At 51.1% G+C, this 19525-nt stretch overlaps 1 protein-coding gene across 1 annotated transcript in view; it reads left to right on the top strand.

The window, feature by feature from the left end:
• Window positions 1-428: 428 nt before the first annotated feature.
• The window catches only part of PRICKLE2 (prickle planar cell polarity protein 2), a 96839-nt gene continuing 77742 nt past the window's right edge, over window positions 429-19525 (top strand). The window contains exons 1-2 of the mRNA XM_035337332.1: window positions 429-551; window positions 813-898. Of these exons, the coding sequence (XP_035193223.1) occupies window positions 510-551; window positions 813-898 (128 nt within the window). The 5' untranslated portion in view covers window positions 429-509. The remainder of the gene's footprint in view (window positions 552-812; window positions 899-19525) is intronic.

Here is a 19525-nt window from a genome sequence, read left to right as displayed (position 1 = left end):
GGGTGCAACAGGTGCCTCGTGTCCCTCCTGGGACAGCAAGCTGCAAATGCATTTCACACGACTGCATTCCTCCTGGTGCTTTTAGACTTAATCTGCCCTCAGCAAGGCAGGGAACAGGAGCCCAGCAGGAACCCAAGCTGTTTGCTCCCCGCTTTATTTAAGCCAGTAACCCCCCCGCAGTGTGCTCAGAGCTGTAACTTCAGCATTTGCCCCCTGGGCTCTGCAGGATCCCATCTCCCACGGATCTCCAGTTTTTCCCCCTCCCTCCCCCGTACACGACGTGCCAGCGGGGGTCGTTCACTCTGGAGCGGAATGATGGCAGCGGGCGGGGCGGGCAGCCCGGGCGGGGCGGGGGGCGGCCGGGCCGGCCCGGGGCGGTGCCTGCGGGGCCGGGGGCGGGGAGGAAGGGGCGGGAGCGGCGGCGGCGGCGGCGGTGGTGAAGGGACGGGGACGGAGCCGGGGACCGACCGGGGGCGGGTCGGGTCGGGGCTCGGCTCCGCGGCGCTGCCATGTTCGGCCGCAGCTCCCGCAAGCGGCTCTCGGGCCGCTCGGTGAGTGCCCGGGGGGTGGAGGTGATGGTGGTGGTCTGGAGGGGGGGTGTCCTCCTTCAGACCCCCCCCCTCCAACCTGTGGCTCCAGCCCGGTGCGCGTCCTGCCCCCGCCACCCCAAGCGTTCCCTCTTTTTTTTTTTTTTTTTTTGGTTCCCCACGGTTTCCCTCAGCGTGCCCCCACCCCGCGGTGTCCCTGTCCCTGTCCTGTCCTGTCCCCCCCCCTCCGGTCGGGGACCGAGCTGACCTCTGCGTTTCTTGCAGCTGACGCCGTCGGGGGAGCCGGAGCGGGGCCAGCCCTGCACCACCTGCGGGGACCAGTGTCCCGGCTTCGCCCTGCACAAGTGGAGGTAAGGCTCGGTGACACCCCGCTGCGCGGCTCCCCTTGGAGGGCTGGGACCCCCCCCCCCCCCGTGGGCCCCCGCCCCCCCGGGGGGGGGGGGGGCCCCCCCCCCCCCCTTGACCCCCCATCACCCATGGGGGGTAGCGGGAGTTTGACCCACCAAGGGGCTGCAGCTAGCGTGGGGTTTCGTGGCTCCATGGATTGGCTGGGGTGCAGCTGTTTTTTTTGGGGGGTGTGCTTGTCTTGCTCTGAATGCCCCCCACCCTGCCAGGTGGGTCTCTGTCCCGGGTGGGTGCTTCTATCCCCCTGGAGCAGCCCATGGGTGTACTGGAGTCTGTCGTGGGTGCAGAGCCTTGGGCTGGGGTCACTGGTGCCCCTGTTAGCACCCTCGCAGCCCACCCGTCCCCGCTGCAGTCACAGGCTCCTGCTGCTGCTCCTGGGTGGTTCTGGGCCCTGGGCAGGGGGCAGCAGGGCTGGAATGGGGAGAGGCCATCGTGGGGTGATCCTGGGGGGTCGCCCCAAAAGACTGCGTGAAACTCCTGCCTCTCCCCATGTCCCTTCGGTGGGTTTTTGTCCCCTCAAAGTATTGGAATGGATGGGACTCCCCAGCCCCAGCAGGGAGTGGGTGTGTGCATGGGAACGAACGGGTATTTCCATCTGTGTTGTGTGTCTTCATAAAGCTGGCAGTGCTGTTACCTGCAAGGCACAGGGGTCCCTGACCTCGTGCTGGAACAGCCCCATCTCCCTCCATTGTGCTGTCTGGAGATGAGTTCCTGCTCGTGGGTGGTTTGGGATTTGGTGATATTAAATCTTCTGGGCTGGGGGCTCCAGGAGCTGGAGCAGATTTAAGAGAGAGCCCTTGGTGATCTTTTAGCCTTATTTTATAGGATATCTCCTTTCCTCCGGCATCTGCCGCACTTCTCCCTGCATGTGCCCTACTTCTCAGAGCTGCGTGTCTCTAGATTAAAACACAGGTCCAGAGTGAGGAGAGGGATGCTAAATTGATTTACTAGCATTGAGTCCCACCTAAAGCTTCAGCCTTGCAAATCAACGCTGCTGGTGGAACAGGACGGGGTCCTTGAGCTGAGGTCCACCCTGGGGACGTGTGGCTGGTGCAGCAGCGAGGTGATGGATGAGCCTCGCCACGGCCCCCAGCTGGGCCCTCTGCAGGTGCCAGCAGCTCCTCCAATGCCCCACGTCCCACCTCAGACCTTCAGAAGGTGAAGGTGTCACAGCCGTGGGAGCTGTGGTCTCCTGACACCCTCCTGCTAATCGGGGTCTGCCACGTGTGTGCTAATGGATTTATAAGGTCACCCCTGAGTGTCTTCTTTCTTTTTTTTTTTTAAGGGCTTATAAAACGCTTTCAGGAGCTGTCGCAGGTTTCCTTGCGGCTGAAGTTTGGGGTAGCAGGTGTTGTCGCAGAGGTGCTTTGAAAGTGTCACGGAGAGCTTTAAAATGTAGGATAAGAAGAAAAGGGATGGTCACCAGAGGTATTTCTCCTCTGGCCTGAGGAATTATAAGATGCTATGACTTGCTGACTATATTATGCTGAATTTTGAAAATTTAAGCAAGGTTTTGATACCATCTTATCGAGGCCAAACTAGCAGAAAAAGTACCACTGAGCTTCTTGGGGGTGTCAAATGCATGGCTCTGCACAGGTTGTGACCGCTGCAGCAGCACGCTGCACCTCTCGTGCCAGATCCTGCAAAACCCCTCATGCAGGAGAAAGGAACAGGAGCCATCTGCAGCCTCCTCCTGGCTGCACTTTGCTGAGGCTCCCCCCTCACCCCCTGCACAGATTTTGGTTAAAACAGATGGATCCTTCTCGGGAAGGAAGGAGTTACCTCGCCAGGGCAGCAGAAGGATGGGTGCTGCCAGCTCTGCATCCCACTGAGCATCCTACAGATGCACGCCTCAGCTTCACACTGGAGGGACAAGCCGAGAGCCTTCCTGTGCACACATTCACATTTAATTGACTTGGTGTAAGAGTAATTGTGCAATTAAAACAAAAAGGCAACCCATTTGCCCAAACACAATAGAGAGGGAGGAGATCCATTTTTCACTAGCGAGCGGTCCATTAGTGCCCAGGACAGGTAGGCAGGCAGATTGCTGAGAGCAGGTAGCTCTGCAGGTCACAGACCTGCTCGGGAGCCGTGTACACGGGATGGTGCCTCCAGCTCCTGCTGGGGATGCTCACAAATACTTTAACACTTTAGCAGAATGAGATTGGAAGAAAACAACGGTTTGCAAGGAGATCTGCAGATTAGGGATACAAACCCAGATCAATTAACCGCTAGAGATTCATAAGCCCTTTTATAATCCCTTTAACAGTAGAGTTTTGCTGAAAAATGGGAATTGAGCTTTTTGCTTCCAAGATGGGAACTGGTGATATGCTTTAGGCAGGAAGAAAATAATGTATGAGCTTTCAGGCACTGAGACCGGAGCTCATCCCTGCTGCTGATGCACGCATTGTCATATATGTAATTATGCAGGGCTGAGCTTTCTAGTCACCTGTGATTTTAGGTATGATCTGCGCAGCCAATCCATCAGGCAGGCAAATTGCTTTGTTAGACACCAAAGATTTCCGTGCCTTCTCTTAAAAGCCACTTTTCTCAGATGGAGAGATGGCTTTGAGCATTGGTTGAATTTATCATTCCTGGGAGCACAGGCATGCTTCCTGAGCCAGGGAAACCACTTGAAAATAAATTGTATTCTGCAGAACTGTTTTCTTTTCAGAATAAAACCAGTCTCTGTGCTGTAGGTGATGTGAGGAAAAAGGTGAAAGGGGATGCCCAAGTAGTGCAAAAATATCCCCGGCTTTGGAGTATGTTTCTGAATCTTCTTAAGTCTTGCTTTTTAATTTTGTCTCAGGGTAGCAGGTGAATTTCCTTAACGTGTTGCAAGTTTTACATTAATTCAGTGCAAGCAAAGAGTTGAAGACCCCCAGTATTACAGGCACGGTTAGACTGGAGCCTGCTGTGTTTCTCTAAACCTCTGAAGCTTCTCAACCTGTGTCCTGCAGACCTCTGCCCCTTGTAAGGCAGAACTTCAATTTTTAGTTTGAAATCATTTAGCCCCAAAGAGGAGAAGGCAAGTTATTTCTTTGAAAAGGCTGAGGACTGAATCCCATCCTTCCAGCGTGAAGTCTGTGAGGATGCGGCTGTCAAACTATAACCAGAATAACCTGCAATTTCTCATGGCCCAAACAGCAAAATAACTTCTTCCTCCGATCACATCGCTTTATTTTAGGGTAGTCTGTCAATAAGGTATGCAAGGACTGAGGAGTTCTGTGTGGGCTGTGGTCCTGAGGATGGAAATTGGGAACACATAACGAGATCTCCATTAACGCAGGTTGATACTTGAAAGGTGGCTTTGTGTGGAAAAAGTGAAATCAAATTCAATCAAAATCTCCAGCTCCTTAGGAGTCCGGTTGCTGTTTTCTAATCAGATCTACATTGCATTAAGCTGTGTGCCATTCAGCTTGTTAACAAGCTTTGGCTTTAAATAAAGCTGTCACTGGAGTTGGGTGGCTGAATGGCCATTAGGAGTGGCTTTTGCATAATGTGCAGAGAAAAGCCTGCCCGAGAGGTGGTCTGGGAGGAGGGAAGGGAATTTACAGCCAGTTCCTAGCACAATTAGTGGGGGCATGCAGACCTTAAAGGTGACATATGGCTCTCAGCTGAGCGACTGGAGCAGTCACTGAGGTTGCTGTGAGGAACTTAATTTGGGATTTATCCTGGGTGAAGCAGCATTACAGACTTGGTGCCGTACTGAGGGCACTGGGCTCTTCGTGTTGGACGACTGGCATGTGTTCAGCACACACAGGTGTGTTTTGTTTAAGCATAGTCTCATTGAGGAAGCCCTTCCCAATGAGCTCCTCTTGCCACTTCCACAAACCTGGCTCTTCCCCCATCTCTACCTGCTCCAAAAATGCCAGCTGAAGCGTGGATGCAGCAAAGCTCAGTCTCATAACCATACCTGAGCCATGTTGTGATGTGAGGGGGGACACAACCCACCTGGTCTGCAAAGCCTTCAGAGAGCCTGGTGCTGCTGGTTTCGGAGGGAAGGCATTCAGAGGCTGTGGCAGATAATTTTAAAAATTGTCTTGAAGCATTTGGAGAAGTCTTTGTTGCCATAGTTATTCTTCTCTCTTGCAGAAGCAGTTAAATTACAGTAATAAACATGACATAAGGACAAAAACTGTCTCGCTGAGTTCTTAGTTTCAACGTGAGATGGTGTTTCGCATCTTTTCATGGAGTCTTTTTTTTCCTCGTGTCTGTTGTGTAATCTCTGTCCCTTGGAAACACACTTGGGCGAGGAGGAGATCTGCTCTTTCTTGGCTTCCATAACTCAGCGCCTCCTTGTAATCCTCTGCAGCCAGTGCCACAGAAGTCTGATGACATCTGGCCTCGTCAGGTCAGGGAGTGTTTGCAAGGACAAACTTGTGAGCTTCTCAGGAGAGACTGCCTGGGAACCCCAGATAACACGGGCTCAGGGCCCTGAGTAAGGACTGGGTCACAAAAACCTGTGCACAAGGATGAGCTGATGGGCAAGGAAAGAGGAGATATGTGCAGTAGGATGGGGAACCTGGTAAATAAAGTGGTCAACTAGAACCCTGGAGATATTTTAAGTCTCTGGATGATGGCGGCTGGGTCACTTGGCATCTCATGTCTCTGTTTTGTTGACTGTAGCTTGGGAGCTGCTAGTGGCAGTGGCTCTTTCTTTCCTCTGCCCTGAGTGTTTGTACACTTCCCGCTCCTCCAGGCCCGATCTGCTGTTGTGTGGCGAGCAGCAAACACGGCTGTGGGCGCGATGAGAAGCGGTGTGTGTATGTTGTGTGTCTGTGTTGTGTGTACGTGTGCTGCCTGGCTCTGTGCTCACCTGGCACCGCAACGTCCCTGCTGCACCCCGGCAGGTTCAGGTCGTCGGCCTGGTGACTTGTGCCTCGGCCAGAAAAACAGCAATGTTTGTAGTGTAGCACAGGAACGAACAACGCCGAACCCTGAAGCATTCGTTATTACTTTTTTTTTTTTTTTTTTTTTTTTTTTTTTCAGGGGAAAAAAAAGTACAGATTATTGCTTCCATATGTTTCCAGCATTTTTAGTAGGTTATGTGTCTTTCGCACACACGGCCCCAGCTTTTCCCTTTCATGAATAACACGCTTTGTGCCTCTCCCTCCTTTCGGATTCAGATATTCCTCACTTCCTTGCGTGTTTATCTGAAAGGCTTTGGAGATGCGAGGATAGCAATACCTTAGCTCGGGCAGGCTTTATGCTCACGTCGCTTCCACAGCGAGCACCGTCGGCTCCCGTGGTTTTTATTCAGCTTTTCGTTTTGCAGCGGGGAACCTGCTGGGCTAGGAAAGCTCTGCCAGCGGGGAGCCGTGTGCTGCTCCGGAGGTGAGTCCCTATGGGGCCTGTGGCTGTCCCCAGGGGCCTGTGGCTGTCTCTGTGGTGGTCCAAAGTCACCTGGCCCCTGCGCAGGCCATCGAGCTTACGGAAGGGATGCAAACACGTCTCAGGTGGCTTCTGCCTGCTGATTTCCAGGCTCTGCACGTAAGGGGATGGCGTGGTTAGCTTGCTCATGATGGTTTTTGTTGTAAGCAGTTTGGGCATGGGGAAGTCGCTCCCTGCCAGGTGACTCACTGCCAAAGCCAGTGTCCTTCAGCCGTGGGCCAGGGCAGGTTCGGGAGGGGTGGCTGCCGTTCCCCTGCCTGTGCTGAAGCCAGGCTCAGGAGCCTGCACCTCCTTTGGCATAAATGACCTCAGCTGTCCCATTTGCCTGCACCTGTGAGATTAAGCACTTGTGCAAGCATTTGAAAAATCAGAGGTGATTTTTTTTTCCTTTGAGCTTTCCACCCCTGTGTCAGCAGGCGAAGAGCCACGTAACTGGTGATGGATCGTGTGGGAGGCGCTGCCATGTGTCCTCAGAGATGTCCTTGCCTATGCTCTGGCCTTGGGAGCTCCAGGACAGAGACTGAGTTCCTTGAAGGTGTTTGAGTCCCATCGAGGTCACTGAACGGAGGCTGGGAGCCTTGCCCCATGCCAGGCAGTGGCTGCATCCTGCCCACGTGGTCCTGCTGGACCATGCCAAGGGGCAGCCTGGCATCGGGATGTGAATTTGGGCACGCTTGAGAGCGAGGATCCCATTGGTTTTCCACCTTCACCCACCCCGGGACAACCCTTCTTCACATAAACGTCAAGCAAACAGTTGAGTTCAGGGACTCCCAGGAGATTTTTTTGGCCTGTTCCTTTCACATCTTCATGCCCTGCTGCTAAAACAGCACCTAAAACAGCCGGGACTGATAAGGTATCCTGTTTGTGTTGGCTGCAAGGCATGATATCCATTTTAAGAGCGCTACAATATTGGAGGCAGTGTTGCAGCTGGCAAAAAGCCCGAAATAAATTCTTTAATTTTTTTGTACATGACATACAAAAGAGCAGGTGAGGTACGTACTTGTTTCTGGGCAAGCCCGAGGAGCCTGTTTGAAGTCCTTTACAAGTCATTCAGGATTGTATTGCAGGAGCTGGAGACACTTCTTGATTAAATTTCATCCCAACACAGAGCCCCAGTCTGCAGCTGGTGTAACTGGAGTTGGCTGCAGGCTGCCCCAAGAAGCCCAAAAAAACAAAGTTTCTCCTAGATAAATTACCATGTAGATGTTTTCTGTGTGTTTTGAAGCATCCTTTTTCAATCCTAGTTTTATAAATGGGGTGAAAAACCACCAGTAATCTGATGTGGGTTTGTTTTTGGGGGGTTTGTTCTGTTTTCTTGGTGATTGTTGAATGGACCAGGTGAGTGAGGGGGCAGAGTGGAAAAACACTGAGCTCTGATTTTACCTGGTATTTTACTCCTAGACTAAACAATTATTTTACATGTATGGGTTATTTTTTTTATTGAGTTTTTGGAAAAATGACTACAGCTGCATTTCGGCATGCAAAGAGTGAAACGTTACCTGCCTGGTGTGAGTGTGAATGCGTGTTTGCTATCCTGAAGGCAGCAGCACAGCAGCCAGCGCTTTCTCAGTGCCTGGACCCAACCCTCAGCCACGGAGCTGAGCTGATTTTCACCAGCAAGCACGTTTCCCTCACGGAGCCTTTCTGGATGAAATTGCCTGAGATGGACCTTGCAAAATGCAGGGGCAGGGTAGATTGGCTTGCACGAGGGATTTCCTCCAAGCAGACAGCTGTCAGTGCTGGAGGCTGCGGTTGTGAATTCGGGTGCTGCGTCGGGTGTGATTTAGTGGGAGGCGGTGAGCTGATTTAACAGCTTGTCACGGCTGGGTGGGGAGGGTCCCACAGTCCCTGTGCAGCCCCCATACTGAGCTAATGCCTTACATCGCTCACTGAAGCCTCCACCAGGCTGGTGCAAGGAGGAGGGGGGTGAGGGATGAATGGTCACTCAGTCCAGTGGTCCCCATCCCTTTACTGTGCTTTTCTGCCCTGCTGCAGCCTCTGCCCAGTCTGCTTTCCCCCCAGGATGTGTCCCTGGCTCCCCAAGGTAAGGGTCACAGCGTGGGGAGCACCAGAGGGACCCCACATGCGGCTGTGATCGCGGCACGGGGCGTGCGGCACGTGCCCAGCAGGCTGTTCTGCAGGGAGGGAGGCCTCATACTCCCTTAATAGAGGGGTTGCAACAGGCCTTTATCACAAGCGCCCCATGTCACGAGAGGGGGAAAAAAAAAAAACCTCAGGCCACCGATTGGGAAAGACCTGGGCGGGGAGCACGGGGGCTGGTGGCTGAGATGCTCAGCCCAGGCTGGGGCCGGCACCCGCAGAGCGCTGCCCACCTCTTTGTTGCTCTCCCCCGTCGAGGGCTGTTCAGCCCTTTAGAGAGTTGCCCTTGGTTTTTGTTCCCTTTCTGTTTGCCTTTAAAAAGTCAATCTGCTGGCCTTTATTTTTTTTCAAAGACTTTCTCCACTCCCCCCCACCTCCCCCTCAGTAATCCATCCTTATTACACCAGTGAGTCACTCTTCAAATAATCAATTGCGTTTTCATTGTCTGGCTTGTAAGTATATCACCGAGCTTAAGGACGGCAGATAGCATCAGCTCAGCTCTTTGGCAGATGGTTTTGCAGTTCACGATGCTCATTTGGATATTTACTTTTTCTCTGATGAATAATCTCCTAGGCTGGAAAGCCAGGCTGGGGGCTCTTTCCCCGCACGGGCCACATCTTTCTGCTCTGTGGTCACTATCTAATGTTGGAAGAATTTGGAACATTAAGCAGAATCGTCCGATGTGAGGAAAACTAATTTGGGGGTAAACCTTGTCAGCAAGGCTGGTGTTGTACAGAGCCTTTATCTCGTGGGCTCTGGATGTGCACAGCCCCGAGGCAGCCGACAGCCAGAGCTTTGCTCAGCTTCACCAAAATAGGGCTGGGGCCGGTGCTGGTCCAAGAAGATCGTATGAAATTCAGGGTGTTCTCTGCCACTGGAGAGGCTGTTTCTTCCCCCGTGTGTGGCTCTCCAAAGGGCCCTGATGCCAGGGCTTAACACTTCAAGCGCTAAGTATCGCGATTATTATTCTTAGCACAGAGGGAGGCACTTTGTACTCAGCAAATATTTCATCCCCTATCAGTTGCCCTTGTGCAGATGCTGCTGCCGCAGTGATAAAAGGCATAATGGCTGCTCTCGCTGATAAGGCGAGTGTATAAATATAATTACTGAAATCCCTATGCAGAGCCTGCGGATGGAGGAGAGTCCCCACGAGGGGTTCCTCCTGCTCCCGAGCCCTTTGCCATGCAGGCAGAGCGGGAGCGCTCGCCCCAGCCTGCTCCCTGCCGGCTGCAGCTCCTGGCAGCCGAAATGGGAGCTGCTTGGCCGCAGCTGGGAGCAATTAGTAAAAGATGTCTTTCTCCCTCCCTCCCCATTTTGGTTCCTCCTCCTCTTCTCCTTGAAACCAAGCCATCGGTCTTGGGGAGCTGGGCAGGAAAGCCCGGAGCAACTTGGGTGTGAGACTGACAGCGGGTCTGAGCGCCGTGCGCCTCACCAGAGGGGCGAAGCTTTGGGTGGCTGTGCCAGCTCGGGGATGGATCCTGCTCCCTGCAATCACCCCTTGGTATTGGGGTGCTGGTGACAGCAGGTCTTGTTGCACTGTGTCCATCCTTCATGGCACACGAGGCACTTGTGTGCGTAAGGCGCTCCCCTCCTACGCGTCGGCCGAGCATCAAGCCGACCTCGCAAGAAACGCGCTGTAGCCGAGGAGCCAGATATTATTTAGATCGAGCCAACAAAAAAAATATTTCCATGGCAGCAGTAACCATAGGAAACCTCCCCAGAGTGTCCTGGGTGGTTCCCATTTCCTTGCCTTCAGCTGTTTGCTTTGCAAGCGGAGCAGCGGCGTGAGCGCGGTGTGCCCCTGTGCCAGCAGCGGTGGCCCGCAGCCCTGCTGTCCCTGGGGATGTGCTGCTGCTCCTTGTTTTCTCTTGTGCTGTCTGGCTAGTAAAAAGCTGTTTTCAGAGGGTTCTTTAGACGCCATGAAGTCTCAAAGCCACCTCTTACCTTCTGTCAGCTTACAAATGCATGTTTGATCCTTAAATACCCAAGGCAGGATAGTGAATGGGCTGCCAGGATCCGATTCTTCCTTTTTATAGTGTCTTAGAAAGATGCTTTTATACTCCCTCTGGCTCAGCCAGCGATGCTTGGCCTCCAACCAAGACAGGGAAACTAGGACGAGAATCGCTTAGCCTAGCAAGATGAAAAGTTGTAAAAAAAAAAAAAAATAAATAAAAAAAATAAAAAAAAAAAACACTTTTTGTTGGGGAAAAATACTGATAAATGAATTTATTAAAAAAAATAAAAATAAAGTAATGCTCTTGATCAGCTTCATCTGGGCACGTTTATGAGAGGAGGCTTGGTCTTGGGGCACTGCTGCTTCTCGGAAATGTGAGCTGGGAAGCGAACACAACTGTTGGGAATGGAGAGGGTTTGGGGTGAGTCACGGGAACCCGTCGTGCCGGTGCGGCCGTGCAGGGCCAGCCGGGACGGGGCGGCTGCGTGGGAGCGCCCGAGGGTGGGAGCTGCGCCCACGGGTGGCCCAGCAGGGCTGTGTGCGGGGCTGTCCTTGGTCTTGGGCTGTTCCCAGCAGAAGGCATCGCCAGCACGGGCAGGTAACTGGGATTTTTGGGTGCTGTGCAGCTTTAATTCCTGATTTTACAAACCCTACGGGAGTTGGTTTTTGCTCAAGGCTACCCGGCGCGTGAAGAAGAGGCAGGCGGAGGGCGGCGAGGCTGAGCGGCTTTCCCTTCTCCCGTGCCAAACAAATGGTAACATTCATCACGAAGCTGCGTCCGTGCCTTATTAAATCTGAAAACAGATTTAATAAGGCCATGTGCTGGTTGTGCAGACCCTTTAAATGTCAGGTTTGAGGAGGGCTGGGAAGGGAGAAGGCGATAAAAGTTAATATTCCTAAGCCAGGTATGTGCGGTGTAGCTCAGATTTTTAATATCGAGTGCATAATTTATTACAAGATGTAGAGGTTTTGAATACATATATTTGAATATGTTTTAATATTATCTCTCCTTCCAGTAGCAGGAACAATGGTGTTTTACAAAAGAAAAATGATTTCGTGTTTCCGTTTGGTAGTTCCAGCTTGTACCTCTAATAGGTGTGGGATTCACCGAGGTGTGAAGGCTATCTGATAAATGCCTGAATAATAAAGCTATATTGTTTGTTCTGATTTTCCTGCGCTATTTTCAAACGTATAAATAAAACATTTTCAAACTGCAGACCACGCAGTTGAGCACAGACTATTTACTTTCTGCAGATGCAACCTGTAGGAGACACGAATGTTTCAGTGCCCGCCAGCAGAAGGCTTGTGGCATTAGTCCCGCGTGTCACGCTGGAAGTGCTCACGCATAATTTTCATCAATATTTTGTCCAAAGTAAAGTTATACATATTTTAAATACTAATAATCTCTTTAAACAAAGAGGCATTTGTCTTCGTGTACAGCAGAGGGCACTCGGCATCGTCGAGCTGGGAGGCTGGCTGCCTGAAGGAGAAAACCATGGGGCTCACACGATGTTCTGCAGAAATTAAATACTCTGTGTGTTTGCCCCTAAATATGTGTGTGTGCATATAAAAAAGCATAGGGTGGCATATATATATATAAAAATAATCCTAGCACATAATATAAAACTAAAATGTTCGTGGTCGTGGCTGAAGTTGAAGTGCACGCTGTGCTGAGTAGTGCTCAGCCTGGTGCTGGGTTGGTGCGGAGGTCACTGTGCTGTGGTCTCGCTCCTGGCTCCACCGAGCTGGTGGGAAAGTCATTGAGATGGTTTTCATCTCCCCATAGCGATTTTCAGCTATTTAAGGAAGGTTAAAGCAGTGTGTTTGGTGGATGGACGGGGAAGCAGCCCCAGCCCTGGGCTGCATGAGGTGGCAGAGCTGGATGTCCCAGCAGATGGGGTGGGAGCTGCTGGTGCACGTGGCTTTCCCAAAAAAAAACCAAAGCATCTCTGTACCGCACCAGGGGTGTGGGCATTTTGGGGTCCTGCCAGCCACTAGAGTGAGAGGGCATGCGGCTGGAGATAACCATTTCTGCAAAATACAGAGCCAGGTGGATTTTGCTGCTGGGCGTCTGTGAAATGTGAAGATCAGAGACATGTGGAAATGTCGCAGGGGCCTTATAACAGGCACCAATTAAGATCTGGATATTAGGGAGTACTCTAAGATTACAGTAGTAAGGGTTTTTTAATAGATACTGCTATCTGGGAGGGCAGCAGACCCAGCTAGAGGACTGCTGCAGGATCTCGGAGGGGTTATTGCACGCAGTTTTTCACCCTTGTGTTCTTATTTTGCAAGACCTTGGTGCAGTGAAGGCATGATGTGCGTGAGGAATTGCAGGGGTACGGCTGCCCTGCATGCTGTAGAGCATTTTCTCACCGGCACAGAGGCGTGGTGATGTTGATGAGCCCAGATAATTGCCCGCAGGCAGCATTGCTGGAGGCCTTGCTGCCGTGGGGCTCTGGGACATGGTGGTTGGACCCGTTAGGGCAATTCCCACATCACAAGATTTGGAGCCAGGTGATCAGCCTGGCACGTCCGTCCTGTCCCACCAGTTGCGTGTCCCTGCACGGCGCTGGGAGGCACTGGGAATTAACTCTCCCAGCCCCAGCACTGGGACAAAGAGCAGAAGCAGGATGCCACAGCATGGCCAGCACTGCGGGACCCCCATGTGTGCCCTGCTGGGGGCCAGACACGTGGAGCCAGGCACACGAGAGCTCGGTTTGCTGCACGTTTCTGCCCCTGCTGCTTGGCTTTTCCGATCTTGCAGGTTTTACATGTCATTATCCAGGACTGACCATGCTGTGAAGCACCCTGCTGGGCACCCCGAGTGCTTCAGGCAGCCAGTTTGCTGAGAAATGAGGGTTATGGCATGTTTTGCAGGGGCTTTTCGTCGTTACAGCAGGTTTGGCAGCATGCAGTTAGAGCGGCTGTGCTCGTGGGCAGCCCAGCGTCGTGCAAGAGACCTTCGAGCCGCAGGGCTCACCTTAGCCAATGTCAATAGAAATGAAACTACTTAAATACACAGTTAAAATATGTTGTTATGTTAACGTGTGGACCTCCATGCGAGATTGCTGTTTAACTGTAGCCATTAAAGGACCCCCATGGAAGAGCTATGGTAGGCTGGTAAAAATATCCCTGGCCTTAACCACTTGTTTGCTGCCGAGGGCATTTTGCACAGAGGCAAGAGGTGCTGTGGCCTGGGGTATTCGCATCAACATTGCAGCTCCAGGACCTTGCAGACAGTAAGAAGAAACAGGTTAAAAACATGCTGCGTGCTTCCTTTCAGGTGATGAAACCCAGCTGCCCTGTCTGCTGGTTTTTCTCGCCTGTGCTTTTACACGTGGTGCCCAAATCCTGGTAGCAGGGATGCTTTTACCAGTGCCTAGCACATCATTTTGCTTTAGCCCGGCTGCCTCCTGGACTTCTCCAGCTGATGCTGGAAGTCGAGCAGTTCATAAAAGGAACAAGTAGCCAAATGGACCAATAAAAGGAGCTTGTGGAAAGGCCCCATATATTTTATGAAGAAAGAAATGGATTTTCTAACGTGAGGGTTGTGTATTGTAAAATTTTGCAGGGCTGCTAGCGCTGTTAAATGCTGGCTTTTCCTCCAGTCACTCCCTCTGAGTGCACGCAGTGACTGTCTAAGCTTTCTTTTTGGCCTGGACTCCTCCAGGTTTGGGTGAAGTCCTGGCCCCGGGGAAGTTGCTGGGAGATGTGCCCTAAGTTTCCCAGGGACCTGGCTTGTGATCTCCAGTGTGAGACCGGTGATGACAGCCTCAGAATAAAAAATATTTGGCCTTTCCCAGGCGCTCTCGACAAGGTGAAATACAGCTTTACATCTTCTTAATGCTCTCAAATGGCAAGAACTGCAGCTAGAAGGCCCAAATTCGTCCTGATGGTGGTTCTCGCTGGGAAATGCCTTTGTGCAAGCCAGGAAAAGCTGAGCCATTTTGATGTGAGCAGTGGATGAGTTTGCAACCCGGGGATGGTACGCGCACTTGCTGTGTTTCTAACCATGGTAACCCAAAGAGTGAAAATTCAGCCCAGCCCAGAGGGTGAGCACAAGGCTTATCAATGATTTAAATCCCCCCTAAAGCTGTTTGGGTGACTTAAAGCGGGCTGTGGTAGCTTGGGGTGACATGTCAGCTTGGGTGGATTTCATGCACTGTCCACAGCTACAGAGACCTTGCCTCCTTTTGCCACCCTGAAGCACGCAGGATGGGAAACAGCGAGTGGAGTGCAGCATTGCTGGACACTGAACCCCTTTACATCATTTAAGGGATACACAGGGAGTCACATGAGAGCAGAACAAACGGGGATCTTGCTACAGATTCAGCATTTTGTGCTGAGAAGAGTCGTCTGCAGCTTCAACCTTGGAGCTACCCGACCTGTGAGATTTTCACTAAACCTTTTTAGTATTCTCCTTGCGCAGTGTGAGTGTATTCCGATGGGCTGCAGAGATGTGGTGGTGTTCAAGTTTTGCTTGAATTTCTTAGCTGATAAAAATTTGATGTCATTCTTATGTCTTGGCCCCAAAGGGCCGAGCTCAGCTAATCTTATCAGGTCTGTGGGGTTTTGATCTGCTTTCTGCTGCACCCAGATTTCAAAATGGGACAAAATCCTGATTTCCAACCTGTAGTTAAAATTTGGCTTCAAATCCAACCTCCCAGCACCTAAATGCTGAAGGAAGAGAGTTTGGACTGTGCCTTGTGTGAAAAAATGCCTGACCCTGCTTGGCCTTGCATCGATCCAGGGGTGGGGTTGACCATGACTACAAGCAAACCTAAGAGAGCAATCCAGATTTTAGACAAATGGCATGAAATTTTCCAACCACTAGGAGCATCAGTGTTCGAGGAACATTATATTTGAGATGGTATGGTCATTCTCAGCTCTAGACCTCACTCATATGAGTTTCCTTGTGCAGAGTGTCCTTGCTGGGGTCACCCAGCTCCCATCTGGTCCCATGGGGGCATGGTGATGCCTCCTCTCACCGATTGCAGGGCTCGGAAATAGGATGTGGGGCTGGGCTGAGCGCAGTGCAGACTGCCGTGCTCTTTGATCCCTTGTCCCTTCCTCCAAGGTGAAGGTCAGCATTTGCTGCTGGAGCTTGACTCTGCTTATTGTCCCCGTGGCCGCCTTTTGAGGGGATCCATGGTTGGTTTTGGCAGGAGCTGGTTTAGGTCTTTTCTTGCTTGCGAATGTAGTGATCTCAGATGTCTGTGGGTCTGTGTGAGTCTTGGTATTAGAGCTGCTTTGATGTCTGCACCGATACATCTTAAGGCAGCTCAGAACGATTTCATGCAGTAGCCCCAAGGTGCTTGCGCAGAAAAAGGTGCTTTAGAAATGTAAATTTTGTTTGAGGACAGATTTTTCTCTCCTGCTCTCTCTCAATTCAGGACGAGGCAGTGAAAATGTAGCATTTAATTAAAGTTAGTAAAGGTTTGGAAATGAATCGCTATAAACATAAAAGACATAATCAAATGCCTACCTAATCCCCACCTTAAGGGCACATTAAATGCAGAAAGAGTATAATGTGTCAGAGACTGGGATTGAAAAGCGAGGAGGATTTGGGAGCTGATCTTTTATAGTTGGAGCTTCTAAATTATTTTACTTCAGGCTTAGGGATTTAAATATCTACATATTACAGATAAACATAAAGCAGCCAGATTCTTGGTCAGCGCTGCCTGACACCATCCTCCCGAATCGTCTCAGCTGTGAATCTCTCTGCCGTGGCCCCGCAGCAGGCATTACAGCCTGGTGTCCCGGCCGTGGCTGCAACGGGGATCGGCCTCCCGTTAATCACAGTGTCTGTCAAGGACTTCTTCTCTGAAGCTGGCAGCTATTTAGACAGAAGCACCGGATATATTTCCCTTATTGGAATGAAGCAGGGTAGGGAAGGGGTTGTGTCATTATATGGTTTCAGCCAGGGGAGCTGGGCGTCTGTAGCTATGGAGCAGCCTTCTGCAATCTTGAGCTTCAATTTAAAAAAAATTAAATAAAATTGAGACAATCTTTTATCCTGAAAAACTCAGAGAGCAGGAACCAAATGCTGTTATCTCTCAGGGTCTCTGGAGAAATAAAGGCTCAGTACACCAGGGCTGCCCAGCTCCATTACCATCTCCCTCACCATCCCACGCGCAGCGCGGGAGCCAGGTGTCCTGCAGAGCGTTTTCTCCCCATCGAACTGACAGGCCCTTCTGTTTATCTCAAACATTTACATTTCCCTCCAGTAATGTGTTATCAGTGCTCTGGATTGGCACATGATGGAAGGTTTTTTTCTTCTTTTATTTCCTTTTAAAAAAAGGAGAAAACTGGTATCCTAAATGCAAAGGTTTTTGCCCCAAGATCCAAGTTGGTGACCATGGTCACCACCCAAATCTGTGATGGGCAGCATGGGTCCATGCCAAACCCGCTGGTAGCAGGCTGCTGTTGCTCTCTGCAGGCAGGATGGCAGTGAGGTGGACTTCATAACCATCAGAGAATTAAAGAAAAGAGTCGTCTGTAGGTTGGTTTTGTTGCAAACCTACCATGCAATGGTACTTTAGGCGACGAGGTTATGGGAACACGGCTGGGGAGGGCAGGCTGTGCAAAGAGCTATGTTTAAGGCCAGAATTTGTGTTGTGATCGACCGCTCCATGGTTTTGTTTTGCAAGTAATGCCATTGGTCTCGAAGGAGCAGTGAGGCTTCATTTCAGTCTCCAGACCATCCTGTGTCTGTGGGAAGTGTTTCCCATCCCGCTGGGATGTCGGGAGCGAGCTGCAATGGGATTTCTCTGGCTGACAGCATCAGGATCGGGAGATGTGATCCATCACAGGATGAAGCAATCCATCAAAGGATGAAGTGATCCTTTAAATGGCAAGTGGGGAAGAGCCCAGGCAGAAGGGTAAGGCACGAAATACCCGGGAACAAAGCCGAAAGGTGCCTAGCTCAGGGTAAAGCAAGCCCGGTGTCTTATAGTGCAGGGCCCCATGGAAATGGGAAGGGCTTTCTTTTTCTGTTGAATCGGGCTCTAAGCCAGGTGAAAGAAAACATTTTCCCAACACCAAATGGAAAAATGCAAGGCAGACGTCTTAAATGAACTGTTAAAGGAATAGAGCTGTGAAAAGAATACGTTTTCTGTGTGCCGGGGTTATGCATTTAACAGATTTTTGACTATCTCAGACCTCTGCAGTTTGTAGACAGAGAAATCTGTTGCAGCAACACAAGTTGTACTAAAGGCTGAAGACAAATATCAGGGATCTCATTGCTGTTCCGGGGCTGGGTTTTGCTTGGACAGCATCTTTCTGTCCTCCCAGAAATGTTGCAGCATTTTTCCTTACCCCCTTAGCCCTCTCCGCTCTGTTTCTACAGATCATTGGCAGCTCTACTCGTGCTTTAAAATAACCCAGGCTAAAAAGTGCGATTTGCATTTCGGTGATTTTGATTACACCCACGTCCTATATTTATTGCCGTTCAAATCGCCTGTGTTAGCTCGAGATGTGTTTCTTTTGAGCAAGAAAAAAAAAAAGCTTGACTCTGTTGCTAACTGTTGCTAAGGAAAAGAAGATATTTATTCATCGGGGCACTTCTTAAGCATTGTGAGGCTGGTCGCCCTGGAGGAGGAGCGCAAGGAGAATAAGCGGTTATAGGTTTCAGCCCGTTCTGTTATTGCTGTTGGACTCCTGCCGTATCTGCTGATGGTCAGCAGATGTCCTTTTCCCCCCCGGTGCTGCACATCTTGGATCAGAGGTGTGCTGAGTGGCATCAGGGACACGCAACCTGGTATGAAACCCTGGGAAGCATCCCCAGGGCTCTGTCGGGTCCCCGTCCATACGAGGCTCCCGTGGTCTGTAGATGTTTCCCCAGCTCTGTGCAGGCCCCCTAGTCCTTGGCTTCAGCGCAGCCTTTTAAAAATCCCCATCGAAGCAGACACAGAGAGCCAACGGTGATGCACGTGGCCACGTTCCTGCCCCAAGCCCCTGCTTCTGGGGTATGCATGGCGATCCCGTTAGCTGCTTGTCCTGGAGGTAAGAGGTTTTCCCCTTAGCTGTCATAGCAACAAGAAAATATTGCTTTGATGGAAATTGAATTAGAAATTAAACTCGTCTCTTTCCTAGTAAGCGAACTGCTCACTTGTGAAAAATATAAATCACTTTGATCGGGGTGGATGTCTTCGTGAGTACCTCTGCGCCTTTCCAAAGTGAATTTTGCAAATGCCTCACGCCACGTTATGTCCCTGCTGGGTTCACTTAAGAGTGTCTCATGAATTTAGACTTCATTTGATGTTAGGCTTAGGTTGAAAAACTTCCTTGGCAAAACTTCCTCAGTGCTTGCAACCTGCTAGAGCTTGGGGGGAAGAAACAGGTCTGTCGGGTCCCTGGGAATGACTCCTCTAGTGTAGGCTTCCTGTTCTTTCTACTGAAGCTCTTCTTTAAAAGACCAGAAAAACAAACAGCAATTTCATGCCTTATGAAGTGCTCCTGCTCTTGGAACATGGAGCTGTGCGTAAGCTGGGAGCAGGGCAGGTGAGTCAGGTAAGCGGTGTGGTTCACGGCAGCACCGCGCAGAGGGGAGCAGCCAGAAGGGCTGTGTGACTCTCCCACACCCAGAGGAGCTGCATGCAGCTCATGGACTTTCAAAGCCAGGCGTGATTTTAGGTGTTTGGTAACCCTAGGTGCCTTTCTGTCCCGTGAGCTGTCCGTTCTGCCTTTAAATCTGCACTTACTTTTGGCATCCGCAGCATCGCTTGGCACAGCTCGGTGCCCCTGGGTGGGCACCAGCTCATTTTGTTGGCTTTTCACCTAGCTGGTTTCCTTCAGCAAGTCCAACCATCCTTTGCCTGCAAGTGAGGAAACTGAGGAACAAGAGGGGGAGACCCTCCTGGGCCCGTGGCACTTCGGGCATGTCCTATCTGTGCCCTTCTTAGCTTGGCGTATGGCAATACCCTGTAGTGGTGGTAGCTTATTTACTACAACCAAATTGACCCCCTCATCAGTGTATCTGTAATTAAGATTCCTAATTAACACGGTAATAGGGGGAAAAAAACTTGGTTAAAAGTGGAAAAAACTCTAGGGACAGGCGGAGGCTGGGAGCTGCCTCCAGCCTGCACGGGGTGCACGAGGTCCAGCCGGGGGCTGGGGGGTC

This window comes from Oxyura jamaicensis, chromosome 12, assembly GCF_011077185.1.
Source record: "Oxyura jamaicensis isolate SHBP4307 breed ruddy duck chromosome 12, BPBGC_Ojam_1.0, whole genome shotgun sequence".
In the NCBI taxonomy this organism is placed as follows: Eukaryota; Metazoa; Chordata; class Aves; order Anseriformes; family Anatidae; genus Oxyura; species Oxyura jamaicensis.
Note: the sequence above shows the minus strand (reverse complement) of the source record. Positions and strands in the feature narration are given on the sequence as shown.